The sequence below is a fragment of the Ptychodera flava genome, chromosome 7 (assembly GCF_041260155.1).
Source record: "Ptychodera flava strain L36383 chromosome 7, AS_Pfla_20210202, whole genome shotgun sequence".
NCBI lineage: Eukaryota > Metazoa > Hemichordata > Enteropneusta > Ptychoderidae > Ptychodera > Ptychodera flava.
Window position 1 is genome coordinate 28,273,216 of NC_091934.1, and position 24,062 is coordinate 28,297,277.

A 24,062-nucleotide genomic window follows, 5' to 3' on the forward strand; every position below is an offset into this window, starting at 1 on the left:
TACCTTTAAGCCATCATCTCGTACTGAGAGTAAGCATCTACCAGACACTGAACCTCTCCTGGAACTTTAACCATGAGTCAATGGTCCACCAGTGATGGAGGTTACCCACTTTGTCGTACAGTGCTCCTAGTTTCGACACAAAGAAGTTATTAGAAATTTTGGCTTTCAAATTTTATCAATTCTCTTCTGACCTACCGTTTGTGGGGGTTCAATTTAAAGCTTTTGATGGGAGAAAAGTTTTCATCGTCTTTGTTTTTCAAAAATCCGAAACTTTTCCTTCATAGAGTTAACACAGGGATGGCGGCCATTTTGAACTTCAAATATCTGGAAATCTTAGGTCTTAAGATCTAGTTCGACGGTGACCACTGGTTTTTATTTTTGCTTTGGTGAGAGAATGGTCGAAAGTTTCACTGAGGAAAGATTGAGCAAATGTTTAAGTCTTTCACTTTCGAGGCGCATATTACGGAGAGAGAGAGAGAGAGAGAGAGAGAAGAGAGAGAGAGAGAGAGAGAGAGAGAGAGAGAAGAGGAGAGAGAGAGAGAGAGAGAGAGGAGAGAGAGAGGAGGGGAGGGTTAGGTTCAAGAGCAAAAGTTTGAGTACTGGGCAAACATTGGCCGGTGGCATGAGAGATCTTGGAATTGTAGAGTAGAGAGGGTTGATTACTGCAAAGAGAAAGCATGCACAAACTGAAGAAGTTGTTTTGATACGCTACGTTTCTTGTTTCGTTTTAACCACTTTTGAGATCTTCACATCTATAGCCGATGCTTTTATTCATGAGCGATTTTTACTTTGATAATTCAAAATTCGAAAAGTACGAATAGATATCTGATCGCCGCAAGTTTCACTCATAAAAGGGCAATACCATATAATTGTCATTGACCTATATTTTGTTACATCTTGTAAAATGTTGAAATGACAAAGTGTCTTCGATTTCCTTGAATTTTAAGTAAGCATTTTGCAGTTTTAAAAACATGTTTACCTTGATCATCAAAGCCATGGAGCAATTCGTGACCAATGACGGTGCCGATTCCTCCGTAATTGATCGATCTGGAAGATATGAAATGGTTGTGACCAAAGTCAGTACATGAATTTGTTGTTAGTTCTTTTGCGCAATGTGGATTAAAAATGCGAAAGATAGCTCGAACGAGATGAAATAAGGGTATAATGCGGGCTATCTATCAGATCTGGATGCATAAATATGTAGATTATGTCGGGTGCATGAATTTTTAATCCCCATATTGACCAGGGTGTGAAAAGTATTGCATCATTCGAACGATGGTGGCGTTGTTGTTGGGGATGGACCATTGTATCTTGGATGGATGATCAGCATTCTGACACGTAGTTTGTCATGTGCGAATTAGTGATAAATTATTTTCTGTACGGTATTTTTCTAAAAGCCAATATACAAAAAAACTGACTTTCACGCGTATATATTTTTTTTCAAGATCAGCATTACAGCAAAAAACACCAGTGAACAATTTCTATCCTCGGTAGTTTTTTACCATTTCTGACCAACTCCCCTCAAAATATAGTTGTCCTTCAAGTTCCTTACTGAAACCCTGGCCCCGCAACTTAACTATCACAAGCTGTTTTATGTAACGGTAAGTATCACAACCGCACCATGCACAACGATAGCAGCGGCAGCAACGACTCTGAACAAGGCCGATTTTGACGTCGTAAAGACACTGCGTTTAGTCACCTTGGAAACGTGGGGTCGAAATACGGCCACTGCAACATTCCGGCCGGGAACACTGGAGAAAGAAAGAGGTAAACAAACGGATAAGTTGCGTGTTGCCATGTCTTTGATAACAATATCATTGCGCATCGCACACATACAGGTTGCTTTGTCAAATTGTGAAAATGAACACTGGGATTTTCGACATTTTTTTTGAGATTGGAACGAGAAACTTTATCTCCTAAACGCAACGACCATATTCGAGCTGTAATCATGGAATCACTATTACTTCAAAGTCCGGGTCTGCACGTCATCTCAGGTGATGCAAGCATTGGATACAAAAAGAGTCACTCACTTAATTGCACTTTCTGAATCCTAAGCTAACTCTCAACCCACTTTCCCTTTTAGTGATTCTGGTAGAATGAATGGCCACGAGATGGCGCTAGGCCGCGAATGAAAACTTGGTGCTACGTCTTTCATTAAACGCGCCACACTCTAATGTTAGCGCTGTTCAGTGACACTGTTGCTGGGTGCAGCTGTGGCGGGCAACCGGCAACAACACATTGTCATTAAGTTCACTTACGAATACTCGGAGACAGACTTGACAATTTCCTCACAAAACGATGCGAGAACGAATTCAGCATACTTTAATATTCGGTATCGACGAGCTTCTCAAATTTCTGCGCTGATGAAATGCAAAATTCCCGCCCTTTTGTCGTAGCTCTGACGACATGCAATAATTTCCAATCTCATGGTCACTTGACCACCATGATCGAGCCCTTCAGAGAAAAAAATTCAATCCCAAATGTCAGAAAGCGAACATTTCTCTAAGTCAACTTACCGATTACATTTTGGTTAGCCGTGTAGTAGGCGTTGATTTCTGGTGGAGTCATGGCCCATCTAAAACGACAACAAATATAAATCTCGATCATTTGGATTCAGCCCACGAGACAATATTTTAACCACCCAAAGTTTGCTTGTAATAAACGTAATCTATCCTCTTTTTTGTCCCTGAAAGAGGTTCTTTTGCATCATCAGAATTGCATTGCCATTTCAAAGGTAGTATGCGCTTCAAATTGAAAGATTTAAACTATTTGCTCAAACTTTCCTCAAGGAACCTCCATTGTCTTTCCAAATAATGAAGAAAACCAGGGGTGTCACCGTGCAAATTTTGGTACAGGAGAAACAAATGACTTTGATTCCGAAAGATTTGACCAATCATGTGAACTGATTCAACAGGTGTCAATCTGCATCTGATCATGAGAATCTCATACGAAATACCAAACAAATTTCTCTCAAATGAAATATAATACATATTCTTTGTGTTTGTTTGTTCCTTTGTCTGTCTGTCTGTCTTCGTCTGTCTCTGCATGTCTCTGTATACCTTACACCCCTTTCTTACCCTCTCCCCAAACCACACTCTTTGTCTCTGACTGTCTGCCTGCCTCTGTCTGTCTGTGTGTCTGTCTGTGTCTGTCTGTCTGTCTCTGTCTCTCCCATTTTTGCCATATAATATTTCATCAGATAGAGAATTACCTGTGTCTTGTCACTGGTGTATGTAGCTCTTTCCTTGCTTTTTCGTATTCATAGTTCACTTTACTGAGTACATTATGAAAGAAATCATCTTCTTTTATATCGATCTGATAAAAATAGTAGAAAACCGCATTGAAAACACATATCATGCACAACATCGCAGACCTGCATTCTGCGTCAGAGATACTGGTGAGAACTCCCCTTCTCGAATGCAGCCGAGATCCAGAATACTATTCCAATGAAGAAAATAGCCATATGTAAATGATTTGCTGCGCGCGCATGCATCAACGTTGGCGAGCTTACAGACTCTTCAGGTGCATGTCTTTGTACTTTGCTGACATCGAATGGTCGTAGAGTTTTCTCTTCTATTCAGTAAGATTCTACCCGCACTACAACAACGGCATACATTGGTGATAGAATGGATGTGTTAAATTCAAGTTTCCTCATCAATATAAATGGCCCGCCTTCTTCAAAACTGTCCATGTTACAAGGAAGAGAATATGTGTAAGGTTAAAATTTGCTGGTACCATGATACCGGTACTTGCGTGTTTTGGGCGCGCGGGTGTGTTTGTGTGGGGGTTGTCATTGCTCACGCACACAGTGTTCGCTGGGTTTTTCTTTCACATTCGAGTACAGGAAGCTGTATTTGACTAGAGTGACTGTAATTTGAATGTGGCATTCTTCCCCTAATTAATTTACATATGCAGCGCTAGTGCGTTGTTATTAATTCTCGTACGCACATCCCGCAGTTTAGTATAGTTTGTCTCAAAGGCAGATCATTAAATTTTGAAAGTTATGCAAAAGGTTGCAGCTGATCGACTTGTAACGTTGTTTTGAAGGGCGCTTGTCTCTTCACAAGTAATGCATTTACAACTACAACTGCTCGCTATGGCATTCTCACTGTTGACTTTCGACTTCTCATTGGTCCATTCATGACATGATAACTTCGTTAACGCATGCGCTTTTAACCTAATTTTCTTTGCTGACTGCATTCCACGATAAGTACAAACACTTGGCATCCGATGAAAACAGAAATACGCGCCCCCCAGAGCAATATGGCGTCCAACGTGGCAAGTGTTTTTCGTCGCCTGTTTCTTTTCCTAAAGTTTGCAGATTTGTGCAGCGATTATTCTCATTAGTAATTAGTATAAATGCATTTATAAAATTTTCATATAAATTTATAAAATTGACATATAAAACCGATATAGCGAAACAGTCATCAACAGTTAAAGCTTCTTGGCCTTTAAAGGGAGAAAGTCGTCGGAACTGCGCCTGTGCGAGTTTCTTGTTCACAAACAATGTATTTCGTGCACGATATCAAGACGCACCTCATCATCATAGCTGCAACATTTAAATTATACGATGTAGATTATGACAGACATGTTTTAACTTTCATCAATCACCATCGTACCTTGGATACAGTGTTTACATTGGTCGTATGGGTCTCACACGACCTTTGAGCGCAGTTCCGACGCCTGTACCCCTTTAACTTGTGTCGATATAAAATCAACGAGTACTAAGATTGAAAGACGGTCCTATCCTGCTGAAATGCTACGAAATATATGGAAATACAACTTCATCGTGCAAAACCACATAAATGATATCAACTCACAAATTCATAATCTTTGTCCAGTAAAGTGTCATTCAGAATGTAATCCGGATAACCAATCAAATCGACCATAGCATCAACCTGCAAGGAAAGGGACCAATGAAATCTTGCATATCAAAATCGCAGTATATAAAACGGCTTCGCGAGCCCGGATTCCACACAAACCTGTACTTGAGTAATGAAATATCATATTATATTAAAAACGAACGAAATCGCAAAATGCACATCATTACGAGAAATGTAATCAGAATAACACTAAAATTTCGTTACATTCACGATCATTATATCGGTGACCAGAACACGTAAAAAGTGGGTCATTCAAAATAGAGCAAAACCCGCTGACGGTTGATAATCGGAGAAACAGATACAGCCGCCGGGTGAGGGCGGTATAATTGAAGCGGGCCTACGGGGACCACGTGCTGGCATTTCGAGCGCCGCTCACCTTTTCCCTCGCGGCGTCTTTGGTGATCTCGTCCATCCAATCCTGGGCATCTAATTGTTCTCTGAATGCCTCCTTGATTTCAGCGATCAAATATTCGACCTGATGATAAAGAGTGGTCGGATATAATATAACTATTACTTTTCCAAAGCTCGTCGAAGGAGACAGACCCGACAATTATATGACGTCATCACACTTAAAGCAGAAGTGGCGCTCAAGCAAGCTTTACCCCACCCCAACAAGTGACGTATACAATAATATTTCCCCATCTCGAAAGTAGTACTTTCGAAAATTTCGCTCAAAAATTCTTTCCAAAGTCATGATATGTAAAAAACGCATTCTTCTGCACGATTCTGTGATTTTCAACGCGGTTGCCCTGTTCATCAAACCGTCGCGCCCCCTCACTTTTCATCGTTTTCTCGAAAAAGTGGCGCCGCCACCAGCATGCAATACTGGGAAGGTCATTACATTATAGCCAAAACTGATGACGTAATAACAAGCATATCATGACGTTTACCGTGAAATATAATACAAAGTGACACTTTACCGAGATTGGTGTGCAGTGTGCACATCAATTGGGTCTATGATAAACTTATGATAACAATATCTGGGCATCACAATTTCTCGATAAGGTCAATAAAGAAAAAACGTTTGTTCCTCATTGGCATCTGATCGAGCGTCGATTCAGAGCCTTCCAATTTGAAAAAAAATCTAGAAAAAAATAAATTGCAGCACCTATGGCAAATATTCAAATGTACATAGGATCACGTCGATGCTCTGTTAAAATTGTGAACAGTGAATTCATCTTTGTGATCTGCGTGTCGGAATTATCGATGCACATAAACATCCTTATTTTGTTGTTTTCGTTTTGGTAGTTGGATCATATGAGCTAAAATGGCAATAATAAATAGTAATAAAATATAAAAAGAGACCTACAGTGTGAAACCAACGCACCATTTTCTTTTTTTTTAAAAACAGATTATCGAATGTGTGCGGTGTCTCATTATCCCGGGGTTTGGGCAATCCCGATATTTCAGACGGGGGAGGCCCTCTAAAGTTGAAAATATCTACCCATGGATATATCAATAAAATATGACCTTTTGTTAGTGATTTTCTTGACAAATAGGGGGTAATTTTGTCTGCATGTGGAGGTTTTCCCTGAAAGTCCGGAACATTTTCTTGGTTAGTGACCCAAATTTAGGTTTGGTGGATAGAAGTGACACACTCATTAGGGATTTTTTTCGTGCTCATATATACCTGTTCACCTTTAGAAAGGAGTACCCCGAGCTCAAATATGAGTACTTCATGGCCATGCTGTACGATCAGTCGAGTCCGCATGCCCAAAAGGTAGCATTAATGACGGTGCAGTACTTGCCTGTCTCTTACTCTGAGCGGGAAACTTCTTCTTGACAAAAAGCGCGCCGAACGCCATTCCCAAAAACTCGTCTGCTAACTTGACACATTCTCTCCACGCTACGTCACGTTGCGTGGTGCCATGAATGGCTTGAATGAATCTCTCCTGAACACTGCGGAAACTGATGGACATGTACTTCATGTACTCCTGCGCCACGTGCCATACCATGTAATTATTCAAAACCCTACAGGGAAACGACAAGAGAAATAAATATTTGCATAAATTCGTTAGTTTGTCTCGCGTAATTAAAACACAGTGACGGGAATTTCCGACGGACTTCTTCCATATGACTTATGAAAAATGCTGACTCATTTCTAGAGGCCTTCTTTGCGAAATGTTTACTTTTCTGTTCGCTGGCAGTTATTTCTCCAGGAAGAATCAAGAAAGGAGCATCGTGAAACGGAAAATTACTACAAGTTTCGATAAAGTTTTCATTAATCTTTTTTGAGGCAAATATGTGTATTTTTTATTCGGTTTTCTAAAGGGCGATAAAATATACGGCATGACCTGGTTAACCGAACGTAATGGATACAGTATGCAATGTCTTCGTGGATGATTATTCTAGTACTGCCTATAGAATTCAGTCACTATCGGTAACATTGGACATCACGTACATGCCAGCACGAGATCTCGTCATGGGTTTTGGAGTTGAAGAAGCGATAGCAGTTTATCGACAGAACAAAAATACTGGAAAACAAAATTTAAATAAATCAAAATTACAGCGGATAGAATTTTTGATAGCCGACAGAAAATAACGTCTGTCTGCCACAAATTTTGGCGCCAAGGTGAGGACAGCTGTACGACACTGTTGCAAATATCATGTAACGAAGCTGAAAGAGCGACAGTTGCTATAATCAGATTTACTGTTCGAAGTCATTTTAAAGTTCTTTATTAAAGTCTCAAGTTCAGATTCGTTTGGTGACATTAGATACATGTAAAGAGTGTAAGGACGTTGGTGGTGAAGCGAAACAAATTAGCCTGATGGTGGTGCAATGAAACATGATAGGCTGCTTGGCGAAGTGTATTTCATAACTATACAGATTTGCAATGTAGTCCGAATATCGTATAACATTTTACCGATGTATCAAGTTCATGTTCGTTTCGTGACCTTGGCCATTTCAAAGTGACGGTCGCGATGACATGAAACGCGATTGACCTACCTCTTTGGGGTCGACTGCACAATCTTTGATAGGTTCGCCATGTAATTCGGAACTCGAACTACAACCTCTGTGGATGACGTAATGTTTGGGAACATTTCGGTGAAGAACTGGAACCAGTTGATCTGTAAACACGTGATATGGTACCATGAATAGTATAGTGTTCACCTGGTTATTCGCTTGATTGATTTATACTTCGAATACAGGAATTATCACACTTTTTATAAGCGGCAATTGGTTCAACATAGGGGTCTCCCAAATGGGACAAAAAAGATGTTGACAGACTTGTTCATATTGGCGATGTAAACATAATTATGTAAACATTTCACAATAGTGATTTTAAAGTGGCACTCTCACTTGGTAACATTTTTAAAACACATTTTTTAATGCCAACGGTCGATATTTGACGTGGCGACTGCGCACGGATAGCGGAATATCGATAAAAACATGTCATTTCCCGAGCGTATTTTTCACATCCCGAAGTTTTACGATCGTTTCTGATAATGACCCGAAATCTCCCGAAGGTTTGTTGTTGTACTGATGGACGATATTCTAGGGAGTCAAAAAACGTTCGAATGACGCAATTAATTTACCTCCCACTGCGAAGACTTTATATACATCATTATGCCTTTACCTCAGGTAATTTTTTTTTAAACTTCTCCTTAGTTTTTGTCGTTTTCATTATTCTCAATCAGTTGTATTATATTTTTAACCAATACCACATACATATCAGTTTTTTACGTGTAAAATATTAGCCGCCTCTGATGACAACATTTTGTCGTCTGCCACACAGTTACGTGCGGTTCGATACATAGCGGCCGCCACGCGGCGGCCGCTGTGTATCAACCAAACGTAACTGTGCTAGTCACCTATGCGAATTCTGGTGGAATCAGCAAACTTTGTTTTTCGGGGTTTTTTTGCAGAGTCAGTAAGACTCGGCTTTCTCCCACGGGGCATGACCGATCACCGACGCGAGTGGTACTGTGGCGTACAGCAGCGTCAGTGTAGACTCGTACTCCATAGCTTAGTTGACAACGGCCCCAGTGCCGAACGATCGATGTTCGGAAGCTGAATTTAGGTGGGCCACCGGAATTCAAACTTTTACTTTTTTTGAGGACATGTTTTTATCGATATCTCGCGATCCGCGCGCAGTCGCCACGTCAAATATCAACCGTTGGCATTAAAAATGTGTTTTAAAATGTTACCAAGTGGGGTGTCACTTAAAATATAGGGAAGCGATATCGATTGTGAGTTCTAGCAAGGTTCCTATAAATCTCTCAACGTCCCTTAACTCTCGCAACAGCAAAAACTGTAGGTATGAAAAAACGGTATACAGAGCCTACTATTGATTCCCAATGTTATCATTGACGATGCGACATAATTTTGGTAAAATCTTCTATACCGTATTGAAAAACCATAGTTTGGAATGTATTTTTGAAAAAAATATCCTAATTTTTGAGCTGTGCAAGAAAATGTGAACGAAAGTTCAAAGTGCAGTTTTTGCTATGGCAACTCTTCAAATCCTCGCTTACGCACATGCAGGCATATCTCATTTACATACATCGACTGTAGTTATACAGTCACCTGTAATATAAATATTCCCATATATGGTCAAAGGGGCGTTCCTTGGTATTCAAAATGCCCATGTGAGGGCGCTGTTTTTAAAAAGCGGCCACCCGCTTAAAATCTGTGATTGGTTAGATTTTCTCTTTCCATGGTAACTGTGACAACATTGGAACAGGTGACAGTATACCTTTCTGTACATCCTAAATTTGTTGATTTGGAGTCGACCAATTAGGAGTACTTACCGCTGGTGCCAACGCCTGTAGCTGTGTTATGTTGAGCCTGGTGTATCTGTCGTATATATTGGGGGGTTTCCCGTGTGCCGAAGTAATCTTGAAAGAGTAAACATAATAAGCACGGCGTGAATCGACGGTGAACTTCTGAAATTTGTCTTAAGGTGGAATGCGCCTCAGGGACAGAAATTCGGGCTTCAAATTTTATCAATTCTCTTCTTATTTACCACTTGTGGGGGTTCATTTTAAAGCTCTTTATGAAAGAAAAGTTTTCACGGTATTATTATAGAGTTGACACAAGGATGGCCGCCATTTTGAATTTCAAATATCGGAAAATATTAGCTAATTTGTCTCTCTAGTACCAATTTTTGAACAGTGACCCCTGATTGTTATTTTTGCTTTGGTAAGAGAATGTTTTATTTAGGAAATTTTGAGCCAAAGTTTAAGGCTTTCAATTTCGAGGCGCATATTACCTTAAATAATTCCTTACGGTGCGCGGTGTGCCTCTCCATTTATGTTTGTTAGATGGCTACTGCACGTGGATCTTGACTTTGCTTCCCACCCTAGTCTCTGTAATGGTGTGTGTGTGTGTGTGTGTGTGTGTGTGTGTGTGTGTGTGTATACCGTGTATCTCAGTCCGAGTGAACTGTTAAAACAAAACTTATGATTGTCAGCCTCGTATAGTTTTCTGTGGACAAACCGGCTTTGAGTGCGAAAATAGTAATCTAAACACTATGTCAGATAAATGCCTCTTCTTTCAGCACATTTCATCCGATTGTCTGTGACACTCCGCAAAACGCATTAGCCATATCGCCGACAAGCAGATATTTGGACCAAAACGGACATTTCGGACGGTCACTAGCTGAAATATAACCACGGTGACCATACTTGCATTTCTGAACTCCGTGGCGAAGTTAGCAATAGTCTTTGGATGCACGAAGTAAGAGAGTACAAAATGACACACAGTGAGGTGTCAAATGCAATACCCAAGTTCATTGCTTCTGGTGATAAAATGCAAATAATCACAGAATAGTGTCAAATATTACTTTCAAAATTTATGTTATTCATTCTGTATGTATGTATGTATGTATGTATGTATGTATGTATGTATGTATGTATGTATGTATGTATGTATGTATGTGGTGTGTGTGTGTGTGTGTGTGTGGTGTGTATGTATGTATGTATGTATGTATGTATGTATGTATGTATGTATGTATGTATGTATGTATGTATGTATATGTGACCATGTATATCAGCAGTTAGGTAGTTAAGTACATATTTTAGTTGGTACATTTGGATGTGTGACGCCAAAGAGTGAGCCTTGTATTTGTGTACGTGTGCAACTGTGCATGTCACGTGTTGGCGTCCTGTCATCGCCATAACACGAGAAGTCAATTGGTATACGATACACCGTTGCTGTCTCGTCCGGTCAGTATGGGGTCCAACTGCCGTCACTGAAGTGTAATACAACACCGGTACAGACAGGAGAGAAGATCGGCTGTAGTTGCGTACGCGACTTGTACCATGTCTTATGTTTTTAGCAACTTAGAACAGTGCATCTATATCACGTCTACAGTGGTTTGTAAAAACCGTGCAATACACAATCATATCGACCACTCATCCAGACGACATTTCTTGCGCATGACTGTTGAATCAAACAATACTTCTGAAGCTTTTCGAGGTGAAAGAAAACTAAGCCTATAGCCTTGACGATGACCGTGACCGAGCTATAGTGTAAACCCACTGAGTTATAAACTTGTAACACTCACGGCTGCCAAAGACCTCTGAAAGGTGATAGCATCTTCGATGAATTGGTCAATCCTCTGTGGGGAAGCTCCGAGGAGGTCCGCTGTGGTTTTCATGGCCTGTATGTAAGCGCTGAAAACCTGAAACCCAAGAAGATGCCTTGTCACTTTGACATTGCTACGCGATGCCTAGGGATTCTGACAATGCCTTTTGTTCTTATAAAAAATGATATCTTGGCAAGATCCAATTTCTGCCTCTTTGAGGAAAAGTAATTGCTTTTTAGAATAAATATGTTATTGATAATCTTTTAAACAGAATAAATTATTGACCAGAAACAACTGCATTTCAGCATCCTTTAGTTGAACGCAGATTTGTGCTTTCGTCAGGCATACATTAAATGTACAAAGGTTGCCTTTTCTAATGTTTGGAAATCATGGATTAAAACGCTAGTATTTATACCTGCCACATACACAGAATCAAATATGACCTTGCGATGCTTTTCGAAGGAGGGCACGAAGCCATTTTAAAGCAACTATTGGTCATTAGCATGTGTATCTCTGTTAGATACCAAAGAATTACGTGATGTTCCTTTCTTTATCTGGGGCAGATATTCTGACTCGAATTTTTACAATTTTTTGTTCTAATCTAACACTCGTAGGGGTTCATTTTAGCGCTCTTTGAGTAAGAATGCTTTTCACCTTCTTAGTTTTTTCGGAAATCGCAAATTGTATTTTTCCCCATAGAGTTAAGATGGGGATGGCGGCCATTTTGAATGTCAAAATATCGGTAAATTTGTTACGTAATTTGATGCTCTAGCACTTAATTTGCACGTAATCTCGATTTGGTAGGAAATAGTTGAACTTCTATCGGGGAAAGTTTGAGCAAAGTTTCAGTCTTTCACTTTCGAGGCTCGCTCTAACTGTCCAATTAAAATCACAAAACTAACGAACACCAATCGAAAGGATATCGACTCAAACCATTCTCCGGCACACGACTGAGTCCTGAGCATTTTCCAAATTAAGCGGTATCTAATGTAATTTTGGTTAATCACAGCTCACAGACATTCTAGAACACCAGCAGAAAGACAACACTTAAAGTTTATGTATAAAATACTGACATTTTAATGTGCCTGATATTCTGTCTTCGTCATTGGAATGTCGTTAAGTGACTGTAATGCTACAATGAAATGTTTAGGGGAGAACCATTTGATTTCTGGGGGGGGATATGGAGGATTTTGAGAAAAAAAAATTTGTCACCAGGTGAGAGAGAAGAAAAAAAAAATTGATCCTGTCATGGCCTGAGAAAAAAAAAATTGTCATAACAGACAGAAGAGAAAAAAAAAATTGTCACAATGCACCAGAAATAAGCAAAATTTGGAAACCTTATTCTCATGTATTCTTTGCCGGCGCGCCGCCATAGGCGGCGCAAATGTTTTTACCACAAGCAATTCTTATGTTTCTTTTCCCAGCACTTATGATATAAGCATGCACTACATAGGTCTACTTTACACCTCAGTACACTCAATGTTTTCCTTCCCTTTTCTGACCCAAGAAATCATATTTCAGGATTTCTGTTGCAATATCTCAATGGCATAGGCACTATCTAAAGGGGACTATTTGACTTCTGTAAATTGTGAAAATTTAAAACACAGACAGGAGTCAATAAACTAGTGTTAAAACCAATATATATTTTTCTCAATATAAATTTGTTAGAAAGATGTACCTTGACAATGAAAAATTGAGGAACAACAAATATAATGAAATACAATGTTTGAGCCTTGTTTTTCTGACCACAAACACCGGATCGCAAACATACCATATTCAGGCTTTTCATTAGAAGCTGGCAGCTGGAGAAATGACACAAGAAGGTCACAGATTTTCCGTTCCTGTATATTCATTTGTCTTCAGTCTCTGGCAAACAGAACTGTTTTTCACAAATTGTATTGTCATTGTTTGGTTGTTGAATATTGTGACTCAAACACTGATCATGCAAAAAATGTAAAAAAATATCAGTGTTCAATGTCATTTTCAAACAGTTTTACCGATTGCAAAATAAAACTGAAACTCCTCTCAGATTGCACCATTAAACACATCAATTTCTCAAAATTTCCAATACGAGAGGGGGAACCCCCTCTCGTGCTCTCCCCCTTGGGGTATTCTAACAGTTTCACTTGGTAAAAAAATAAAAAAGCACCTCTCAGATTGCACCAGACTGCACCATTGCACACATCAATATCTTAAAAATTTCCATGCAAGATAGGGGAAAGCCCCTGTGACACTCTCCCTCTAAGCCTCTCTCATGTTCTCCCCCTGTCCTTTCAAATTCTGCCCGGTCAGATATGCTAGTGAAAACCCTGTCATAATATCCATCCAAATTAAACAACATACTGTATGATTAGATACTGCGTGATCTTTTATATCTTTATTTTATTGTGACTTTGAATTTCATTTTGATGTGTTCACCTTTTTTGAACCATCATGAGATAGCTGATGATAGTCTAGCAGGGTACATCAGGATTTGAAAGGTCTTTACTGTTGCTGTATTTTGTAAATTTTACAATTACATGTATTGGTATTTAACTTTTCTAAGTGGGGGATCAGTCAAAATTTCAGAGTTAGAGAGGGAGGTTACTCAAATTCATCATGGTTGGCAAGTGGGGGGGGGGTCACTCGAAATTTCGGAGTTTCAGGCTGTAAATAATGACGGCTCCCTTATATACAACGAATTACAAACTTGATGACCAAGAAAAAAAAAATTTGCACTGCTACTCCATTTGAAAAAAAAAATTTGATGCAGGTCTGACAGTAGAAAAAAAAATTGCTGTCACTCGGACAGGAAAAAAAATTTGCTCCATACCCTCTTCCTCCATACCCCCCCCCCCAAAAAAAAAAAATCAAATGGTTCTCCCCTTATTCGAGTTTCGGCATTCGGCCGTGATAATACAGCTAAACGATAATACTTGTTTCGAATTCCACTAAAATCAAGAACGCTTAACTCAGAAGGTCAACTGGGGTCGATCATTCCGTCGAACCATTAAATGTGGCTTGTAAATGACTTGATTTCCCATTCTGCATGACACAGCGGTGATAGCAATGGGAGTCTAGTCGTCATATGGGATATTAATGGCCATCAGTTCCATTAACGACGCGGTTTTCAGTGCGCCGTGGTTACCTTGAGGTCGCGGCAGTGGCTACTTTTGTACATTTATTCGCTCAAGTTGCTTGGAAATGTCGACCTTGTCAATATTGTCAATAGCGCTTCTATATCAAGTATGATGTTAAAATATGATATAGTAAAATGTTGGAACGTTTAGTAGGCTGAGTGAAACACGTGGTATGTTTGCTTACGAATTCCACAGTTTTCAAAACACTGGATCTGAATTATAATACAGTGTGCTTGTAAGTGTCTTCGATCTCGTTTATGACGTGCGGTCCTACCTTGTTAGTCGTGTTTTCGTTGATAATGTTTTCTCCGACCAACCTAAGCCACCCTGGTCTATCTGGAAAAAACAACATCGAGTATCATAACATTACATGTCACAATCATTGATGATGATGATGATTTACGATGATCACGATAGTGATGATGATGACGATGATGATGATAGTGATGATGATGATGATGACGATGATAATAATGATTACGATGATGATGATCACGACGACGACGATGATGATGATGATGATGATGATGATGGATGATGATATGATGGTGATCATGATTGTGGTGATGATGAATGATGATGATGATGATGGTGGTGGTGGTGGTGGTGGTGATGATTACGATGACAATGATGACCAAGATGACGATGACGATGATGATGATGATGATGATGATGATGATAATGATGATTACGATGATAATGATGATGATTATATGATATGATGATGATGATGATGATGATGATGATGATGATGATGATGATGATGATGATGATGATGATGATGATGATGATGATGATGACGACGACGACGACGATGGTGGTGATGGTGATGATGGTGATGGTGATGATGATGATGATGATGATGGTGGTGGTGGTGTGGTGGTGAGCAAATTATCATATTCATGCTGACTATAACAAGAAAGACTCATCCAAGGGCAAGTAGCTGACACTTTGGATGTTTTCCATTAGTTTTGTTTCTATGTCAGTGGCAAGTTTTTGTTCCACACCGCAAAGCATGTCGACATATCCAACTATTAAGCTTGCCCAACTATAAGCTATAGGTAAAATGCACTATTATTGTATACGTTTGAATTCTGGACCAGAATCACTCGTCAACTATGACAGTGTAGTCTACATGTAAGGCTGAGTTGACAAGCCTAACAACTTGTATCTCAACATGCTTTAGGGAGTAGAACAACTAAAATTAACACTCAGAACAAAAAGCGTGAAAAAAAATCGTCAAAAGTTACAGCTACTGGTTCTTTAAACATCGTTATAGTAATTGTTATAGGCGCACTGCTTCTTCTGAAAATTGACGTGTACCGCAAAACTTGTGGTTCATAGAACACATTATGTGCCTGGGTTTCTTTTGGTCAGCATACGAACCCCGAACACTGAACTCTTCAACATACTATGAATAACAAACTTCAGTGTAGAAGCACAAACAAACAGACGAGCGAAAACAAGTCTTTGACGACACTAGCCCCAGGTATTAAGATACTTGACTGTAGTGATCTGAGAGTAGTATTGCACGGTGTTGAAAATATTTGCTAACTCTTAATGACTTCAAATGAATCCAACCGCTTGTCAGACGAATGAAAGAACGTCAATCTGCTGTGGATTCGTCATCGATAAGCCTTTTTCTTGTTTTTCCCTGGCGCAAGAATGCGAAGTTTACAGCTGACTTAAACAAACTAGATACTTTTAAAGTTCAAAATACTCTCAGCTTGGAAGACACAAACAAGATCTTTGTGCAGTTTTGCTTTGCTATGTTACTTATGAACCAATGACAATGCTGAAATGACGCATGCAAAAAACTGTTGTCGCCTCTAAAAAGAGTTAAATGTGAATAATGTACTCTTGAACTCACATTTCCAGCCTTAAACAACTGTATATGCTAATTGTGCCCTGAGTGATGAAACTTCGCTTTGTACTGCTTTTGCTGAGACATGCGCACTAAAACGCGGTATTTTAAAGTTTAAGGTAGTATGCGCCTGAAAGTGAAAGACTAAATCGCTAAACAGTTCTTTTCAAAATCAAGAATAAAAACCATGGGTCACCGTGCAAATTTTGGTAATACAGAAACAAATTACCCTAGATTTACCGACATTTAAAATTCAAAATGACCGCCATCCCTGTGTTAACTCTATGGAGAAAAATAAAATTTTCGATTTTCGAAAAACTAAGACGATGAAAAGTTTTCTTATACCAAGAGCTTTAAAATGAACCCCCACAAGTGGTATTTTAGGAAAGAGTAAAATAATTTCAGAGTCCGAATATCTCTCCCCAAGGCGCATTCTACCTTGAGGCATAATCTCATATCATATCAACCAAGAATTGTCCAGCGTAGATTATCTAGGGCATTGACTGTCTAAATATATGTAGCCTTAATAATTATTGTAGCTGGATCTTCAAGTTTTACATATGCATGTAAGATGGCGAAGACTAAATTAGCCTGTCGAATCTTTCCCCTGATAAAATATGTGATCCCCAAAAAGACAATAAGAAGGGATGCCAACACACCGTCTAGCAGCAAACCAGTTTTGAAAAAGAACTGATGAGGGTTGGTAGGTATTACTTTAGCTGACTTTGAACTGTACATTATTATAATTGTCATGTTAAAATAGTTTGAATTGTCCACTAGTTTCCAAGTTCACACATGACACATCCCTTGTTGTTTGTTATGGCCGTTTGTTTTGTAGTAATTTCCTCGCTTATCGTTTCCTCTTTTGAACCCTTGATCACACTGGAAAATCTACTCATGAAGCTTGAGTGCAAGTTCCGAAGTTCAACAGAGTTCTCGTCACCAGCGGTCTAGGCACGTTCTCCGAGAGATAACGCCCGTTCTCCAAGTGATAACGCCCGTGTGAAAAAGTTTGTATTTTGTTTCTTGGTGAAGAAGATAGCTCAAGGGCCTCATAAAAGATACAGCATAGCCATCGCGACTCGACCTTTAAGATGAAGTAATGCGTGGAGTTTACTAAGCAACCGAGACAAGTAGCAGTTAAGGCGATGACACCAAAAAATTGTCTCTCCCTTTTTTTTAACTTACAGGAGTTTAACATGCTCGCAATTTCTCCCGTGAAAAATGAAATAAAGATAATAGCTGCATCTTTCGGTGATATTTTCATCTGGATTATCTTCTTCTCATGAAAGTAAAGGTAAATACTAAGTATTGCTCTTGACAACATAACGCGATTGCGCACATCGATACGTAGAGACTGGTGAGACATTCATGTTTGAAAAAAAAGCTGGTGTTTTCACAGATTTAATTTTTATGCAGAAAAACGCATGACTTCAGATGGCCTCGGCATTGAAAACAGGTCCTCTCTGATGCGCTGCATAAGGTTGGATTTGGACAACACTTGAGTAGCCTCCTATAAATTCGGACTTAATTTTGCAAGGAAATTACCATTGTAAAGACACGTTGGCTCTTTGTTGAATTACGCCAAATGCGTCACTATTAGTTAATCTTGACGGGAGTAGCATACTAGCAGGGTACGCTTACCCACCCCAGCCACAACTGTAGGCAGTGGTTGAAGATGAACCTATTGCTATTGACAGTTGACCTTGGATGATAATGGTTATTGGACATATTTTGATGCCATATTGCGGAGCATACGACAATAAACTTTAACCGATGCATACATGGATCAGAAATGTGACGCTTGCTAATAGTTGATATCCATAATCACAGTGTGCTGGGAATTCGCGTGCCCTAGTCTCAAGAAACTCACTTGTATTATCAAATGTGGGGGACTTGCAAGGTCCCGCTATGCTGGAAACGCGCTGTATCATCTCTTGCAAGGACGCCCATAAATATGACGATTTGATTTAAACCGCATGCCGGTGACATACAAGTGCAGGTCCATTTATCTTGTATTGCACGCATATTGTAACACCACATGATTATCAACAGTGCGGATCGCCCGTCTTGATCGACTAGTACCGCGTTAACTACTTGAAAACATGTGCATAGCGTGACACTGAAGCTGATCTGTATCGAATTGTCGGGGACAAAATAGATTTTGTGTGTCGGTATACTTATGGCGCGCGCGGGAAACTCGGGCCAAGCTGACCAATGGGGTGATTACTGACGATGTCGGAGCACCACAGCTTGACAGTTTATTAAAAATGTTGATAATAGAAATTCTACCGAAGAAAATCAATCAGATTCAGCGAGGCCTTTCCTGCCTGCACAGCACTGGGACTTGAAAGAATTGAACGAGAACAGAGAAGACATAATTTTTATCACACTCTTGAAGCTAAACGATTTCATTAAATTGCGCATCGTGCCATGTTTCAGCTGATAGTTTTGATTACGTAACCACAGGTTGAAATATATCTGCGTAACTGAGTCCCGAAGTGCCTTACTAAATGGAACTATCGTGACATGACTTTTGATGACTTGAAGTTATTTGTTCTCTTGAACAAAATAAAAGTTTCAAATACTCTGACAAATTTCTTCTGAGCTCTTTAAACAAAGCATATGTGCGTCTATTGAGTTATCCGAGAATTAGCATCACGCTTTACATATTTCTTTAATATTCATTTGTTTTCTGTCGGAATATAAAGTTGAAATAGACCTTTTCTGATACCATTCAAGTTAATTTAGACTGCGATTCGAAATGGAAGCCCATCAATGAATTACCGTGACGTTCCTCGCAGTGTTGGTACAGTCGCTGAGGGTTTATGTTGCTGCAAGGAAATTGATAAAGCTACTTTGTATTTCAAAATATGAGAAGTATAAGCTTATGTTTTGCTGTTTCCCTGCTTCTATTCCCGCTTTTTCCCACCAGAAAATGGAGAACATTTCCAGTAACATCCAAAACCAAACATAACCCATTAATGGGGAATTCGTTTTCTGCCTGACGTCAATAACGAACGGTGCGAAGCTGGATAATGAAGCTAACAGCTATAGCTTTGCTTCACTTTTGACTCAGTCACAGGAATTTGAGTCTCTTGTGGGATTTGGTGACATAGTCAAGTGTACAGGTACACATAAAATGCTCGAGAATTTACGAGAATTTAATGAATACGAAGTACACTAACCCTAGCTTGCTCTTTTAAAAAAGCGTTGTCGTCTGTTGCGCCATCCCAAATGATTCTGTTCACAAATGATAATTTTTATCATTTTTATTATAATGTGATGGCAATTTTTTTTTACCTTCGCAAAATCCAAAGTTACCATGTTTACTGTTGATGAAAATGTCTGACATCAAAATGTCCGAAAACTGACACACCTCCTGTGTCAAAAGTTGTGCTTGTATCAAAAACGGAGATCAAAGTATATAATCAGTTCCTCAGTCAAAAGTCTCAATGAGGGGGAAAACGGGGCGAGGGAAGAGACAAGATGAATGTCTGTGTGTACTATTTTGTCGTTTTGTCTCGGTCGGTAATTTTCTGTCAATGTGGGAAGCTGGGCGAATCAAAAATTGTAATAACTAATGTACTAAGACACCTTCCGATTTATTTCATCAAATATCAACTGTTTGCAACACCACAGTGCAATAATTATGAAAAGTTGCATTGAGGGCCCACATGTTGCTCTTGCTCAAGGTAACGACCTACACCCTTAATCAAGGCGCATGCGTAACAATTGCAAACGACATGACAAAATATGACAACCACGTGTTGAACAAGGTAAGGCAAATCGACAGACAAATAAATATGAGACTTTTCATATAATAGTCTTATGAATAAATGGTAATTTCGGTAATGTGTTCTTAAACAATTTATCTTTTTTCTGCTAAGTAGTGTTTAATGTTTTTACCAAAACTATAGTGGTTGTTACATGCAATGCTCTGACGATAAACGCACGTAAACGTTATGTTCCGCGCCTTTTTGATATTTCGTGACAACCGCTGATAGCATAAGGCTTTCAGCGTCTGGTATCACGATTTTACTAAAGAACAGCGATTTGCAGAAGGATATCGCGAACACTAGACTTACCCAAATCTGTGGGCACATAATTTATATCAAAAGATATAGAGACGATCGCGTCGTTGGCTGGGTGATCGCGAAGTTGACTTTGGCAGACTGTTGCGTAAGCTCGAGTGAACGCGAAACCCACCTCGCGCCAGCCAGTAACGACGCTCGAGAAGAAACAAAGACTTGTGGGCCAGAGTGCGGGTACACCAAATATATTACACTTCACAGATATCAAGTAATTTCATACAGAAAGGATTATATGCGGGAACATTATTTTGTATCCCCTTCACTACAGCACGATAAAGATAGTGACACAGCCAAAATCGCCTCGACCTTTACCAAAGTTCAGATCTGTGTTTGTGGAGATGTGCCGTTTGAGATCTGTGATCTTCTCCAGTAAGTTTTCCCTGAAGAGAATTGACTGATTACGAGATGGTTTGCAGATTTATCGCCGGGGCCGTACTTGACGACCGCAGTAATGAGTTTTGATCCATTGCGGCCCAAGTTGGCGAGAGGCGCTCGCTCAAGTACCATAGCCTCGGAGACGAAGACGTTTTGTCATGCATGAGGGCGGTAAATCCCAATGGTACATCGGCTAATTCCAAATCGCCCCGAATAAACCCCGGTTGCTCTGGGGGATAGTTTCGCGGATTAGATGCAATTTTGTCGTCTTTAATTATCTGTCAAATATCCGAATGCCAAGGATGGCTAATCTTTTTTTTGAAAACGTAAATCCAATTGTCATTTCAGAGTACAATTCTTGTCCGTGTCAGTTCTGGAATATTTCTGGATTTAAAACGATTTGAATTAATTTACGGCAGTGTGATCTTTTAATTGTTCAAATTTATCAAAAGTATTAGGTTCTCCATATAGCTGAAAGTTGCAATCTTACAATTTATCCATACTTTCAAGTTTCCTATACTACAATGTCAAATTCCCCCAAATTAATTCCTATCGTGTTATTTGTACATTGGTGTTATGAATGGTTCTGATCGCTGACTTCTGTGCTAGATAACAGGGTACCCGGTAGGCTGCGAACCGGAATGCGGTTAATGGATACGATCACAGAGAAGGAAATTATTCCCAAGGAACAGGATCCCGTCATTTCTTGACCATTATAAACTGATCTGTGTATTTAATAACGAACTGTGAACAGATTCACAAAAAGTTACACACAAATATTCGAACTCATTGTCTTTCAAAAACAGGCCTTCCGTTCTTTCACCAACTTACACCATCTCCAATCATTAAATCTATTCACACTCGGCTGTCCGTCGCATTCAAAATTAAGTCGATGGCAATAGATATCTTTCGGATGAAACTGAAGACGCTTGGAAAGCAAGGCATATATATATATATATATATATATATATATATATATATATATATATATATATATATATATATATATATATATATATATATATATATTATATATATACATATACATATTATATATATATATACATATACATATATATATATATCTATATATATATAATTAATAAACAATAACACATTACTTCAAGTACAAAGTAATATCTGTTTCTTAAGTTTCATGCATCCTGCAATCATCAGACAGAAGAAGTGAAAGGATTCTTAGCAGCACTCTCATTTATGTGTTTTATAAGAGTGTTGCTAAGAATCCTTTCACTTCTTCTGTCTGATGATTGCAGGATGCATGAAACTTACAGAACAGATATTATTACTTTGTACTTGAAGTAATTTTGTGTTATTATTTATAACGCTCTGCTTTCCGCATAGAGCACTGTAATTTCCCACGAGGACATCTGTACACTTCGATATATATATATATATATATATATATATATATATATATATATATATATATATATATATATATATACATATGACATTTGTATACCTTATTATTTATATATGTGCGTATGTACATATACATATATATATATATATATATATATATATATATATGTAAATACACATAACATTGTGTGTGTATATGTATGTATGTATGTATGTATGTATGTATGTATGTATGTATGTATGCATGCATGCATGCATGCATGCATGCATGCATGCATGCATGCATGCATGTATGTATGTATGTATGTATGTATGTATGTATGTATGTATGTATGTATGTATGTATGTATGTATGTATGTATGTATGTATGTATGTATGTATGCGTGCGTGCGTGCGTGCGTGCGTGCGTGCGTGCATGCATGTATGTATGTATGTATGTATGTATGTATGTATGTATGTATGTATGTATGTATGTATGTATGTATGTATGTTGTATGTATGTATGTATGTTGTATGTATGTATACACACTTACATTCAGACATATATCCTGTCGTCGCGTTGCTGTTGCTTCCTTCTTTTAAGCCAACGGTGATGATGATATGATCGTGGCAAATCAGCCTAAGCTTGCCCTATTTCGACACTTTGTATATCGCAAGTCAACTTGGATGGATGACTTCGTTTCTATCATTGGACACTTGCATATCAGTTGACAAGTACACAAATGCAAAAGACTGAATGAATTTATAAGCCTAGTTGAAACTTTCCATCCAGCGCATTTCGATGTACGTGGAAAAGCACTCGAAAATTCATGCATAAAAATGTAAACAAAACACCAAAGGGGGCGTCGTTGCCTGCGGGTTTTATTTAATAGTGTAAACACTAGAAAGTACAAACATATCTCCCTCGTGAAATTAATATTAGAACATTCAGTTTCATCCTCTCACTATGCCTGATAGCTAGTTGCAGTGAAAGCGTGGCTTACACAGTCCGTAAGTCACGAATACCTCATTAAACTCGAAAAAGGCGGGCTTTTTGCCAACAAAAGCAAACCTCTCAACACTATACCATATACGAATGGCAGAAACTTGCTTTAATCTCCGCTTACACGTCACCTCTTTAAATCGCTGGGAATCGGCGAGCAAATATTCGCGATGAAACGTGTCAGCCAGCATTGTCAATGACTTTGTCTATCTTTGGATTATTTATGTATATAACCACATTGGTTGATCGACGGTGTGATAGAATGAATGCATAAACATATAACACTAAGCGTATACGTATACACATATACACATAAACACACACACATAAACACACACACATACCTACATACCTACATACCTACCTACCTACCACCTACATACATACGTACATACATACATGCATGCATACATACATACATACATGTACATACATACATACATACATACATACATACATACATACATACATACATACATACATACATACATACATACATACATACATACATACATGCATTCATTACGCATTCATTTACTTTCATAGTTGCTCACTTTATGAACGACCGTAAATACTATGACCGTGTTTTAGTTCATTGTTCAACAAAGAATACGCCACACTGATCTGACAGTATCACTGCGATCAGTCGGCCTACTTTCATACCTCACCCATACATTCGTTCTACCATATACCTGGAAGGTGAACATTGGCGATAAGAGTGTTTCTCTGGGTTTTTTTTTGGTAGCATAGCAAGCCATCGCCGCTTTGACGCGACGTCCAATTACTGTTCATATCAGGACGTGAAATCATAGGAATGATAGCGGCTTTATC

General features: G+C 38.9%; 1 protein-coding gene across 1 annotated transcript in view; it reads right to left on the bottom strand.

The window, feature by feature from the left end:
• The window catches only part of LOC139137180 (endothelin-converting enzyme 2-like), a 34,359-nt gene continuing 10,297 nt past the window's right edge, over positions 1–24,062 (bottom strand). The window contains exons 2-13 of the mRNA XM_070705158.1: positions 14,807–14,868; positions 11,393–11,509; positions 9,636–9,722; positions 7,831–7,952; positions 6,632–6,854; positions 5,260–5,358; positions 4,821–4,898; positions 3,212–3,315; positions 2,517–2,575; positions 1,700–1,751; positions 980–1,047; positions 1–126 (exon numbers count right to left, since the gene is read on the bottom strand). Coding sequence (XP_070561259.1) covers positions 38–126; positions 980–1,047; positions 1,700–1,751; positions 2,517–2,575; positions 3,212–3,315; positions 4,821–4,898; positions 5,260–5,358; positions 6,632–6,854; positions 7,831–7,952; positions 9,636–9,722; positions 11,393–11,485 — 1,074 coding nt within the window. The 5' untranslated portion in view covers positions 11,486–11,509; positions 14,807–14,868 and the 3' untranslated portion in view covers positions 1–37. The remainder of the gene's footprint in view (positions 127–979; positions 1,048–1,699; positions 1,752–2,516; positions 2,576–3,211; positions 3,316–4,820; positions 4,899–5,259; positions 5,359–6,631; positions 6,855–7,830; positions 7,953–9,635; positions 9,723–11,392; positions 11,510–14,806; positions 14,869–24,062) is intronic.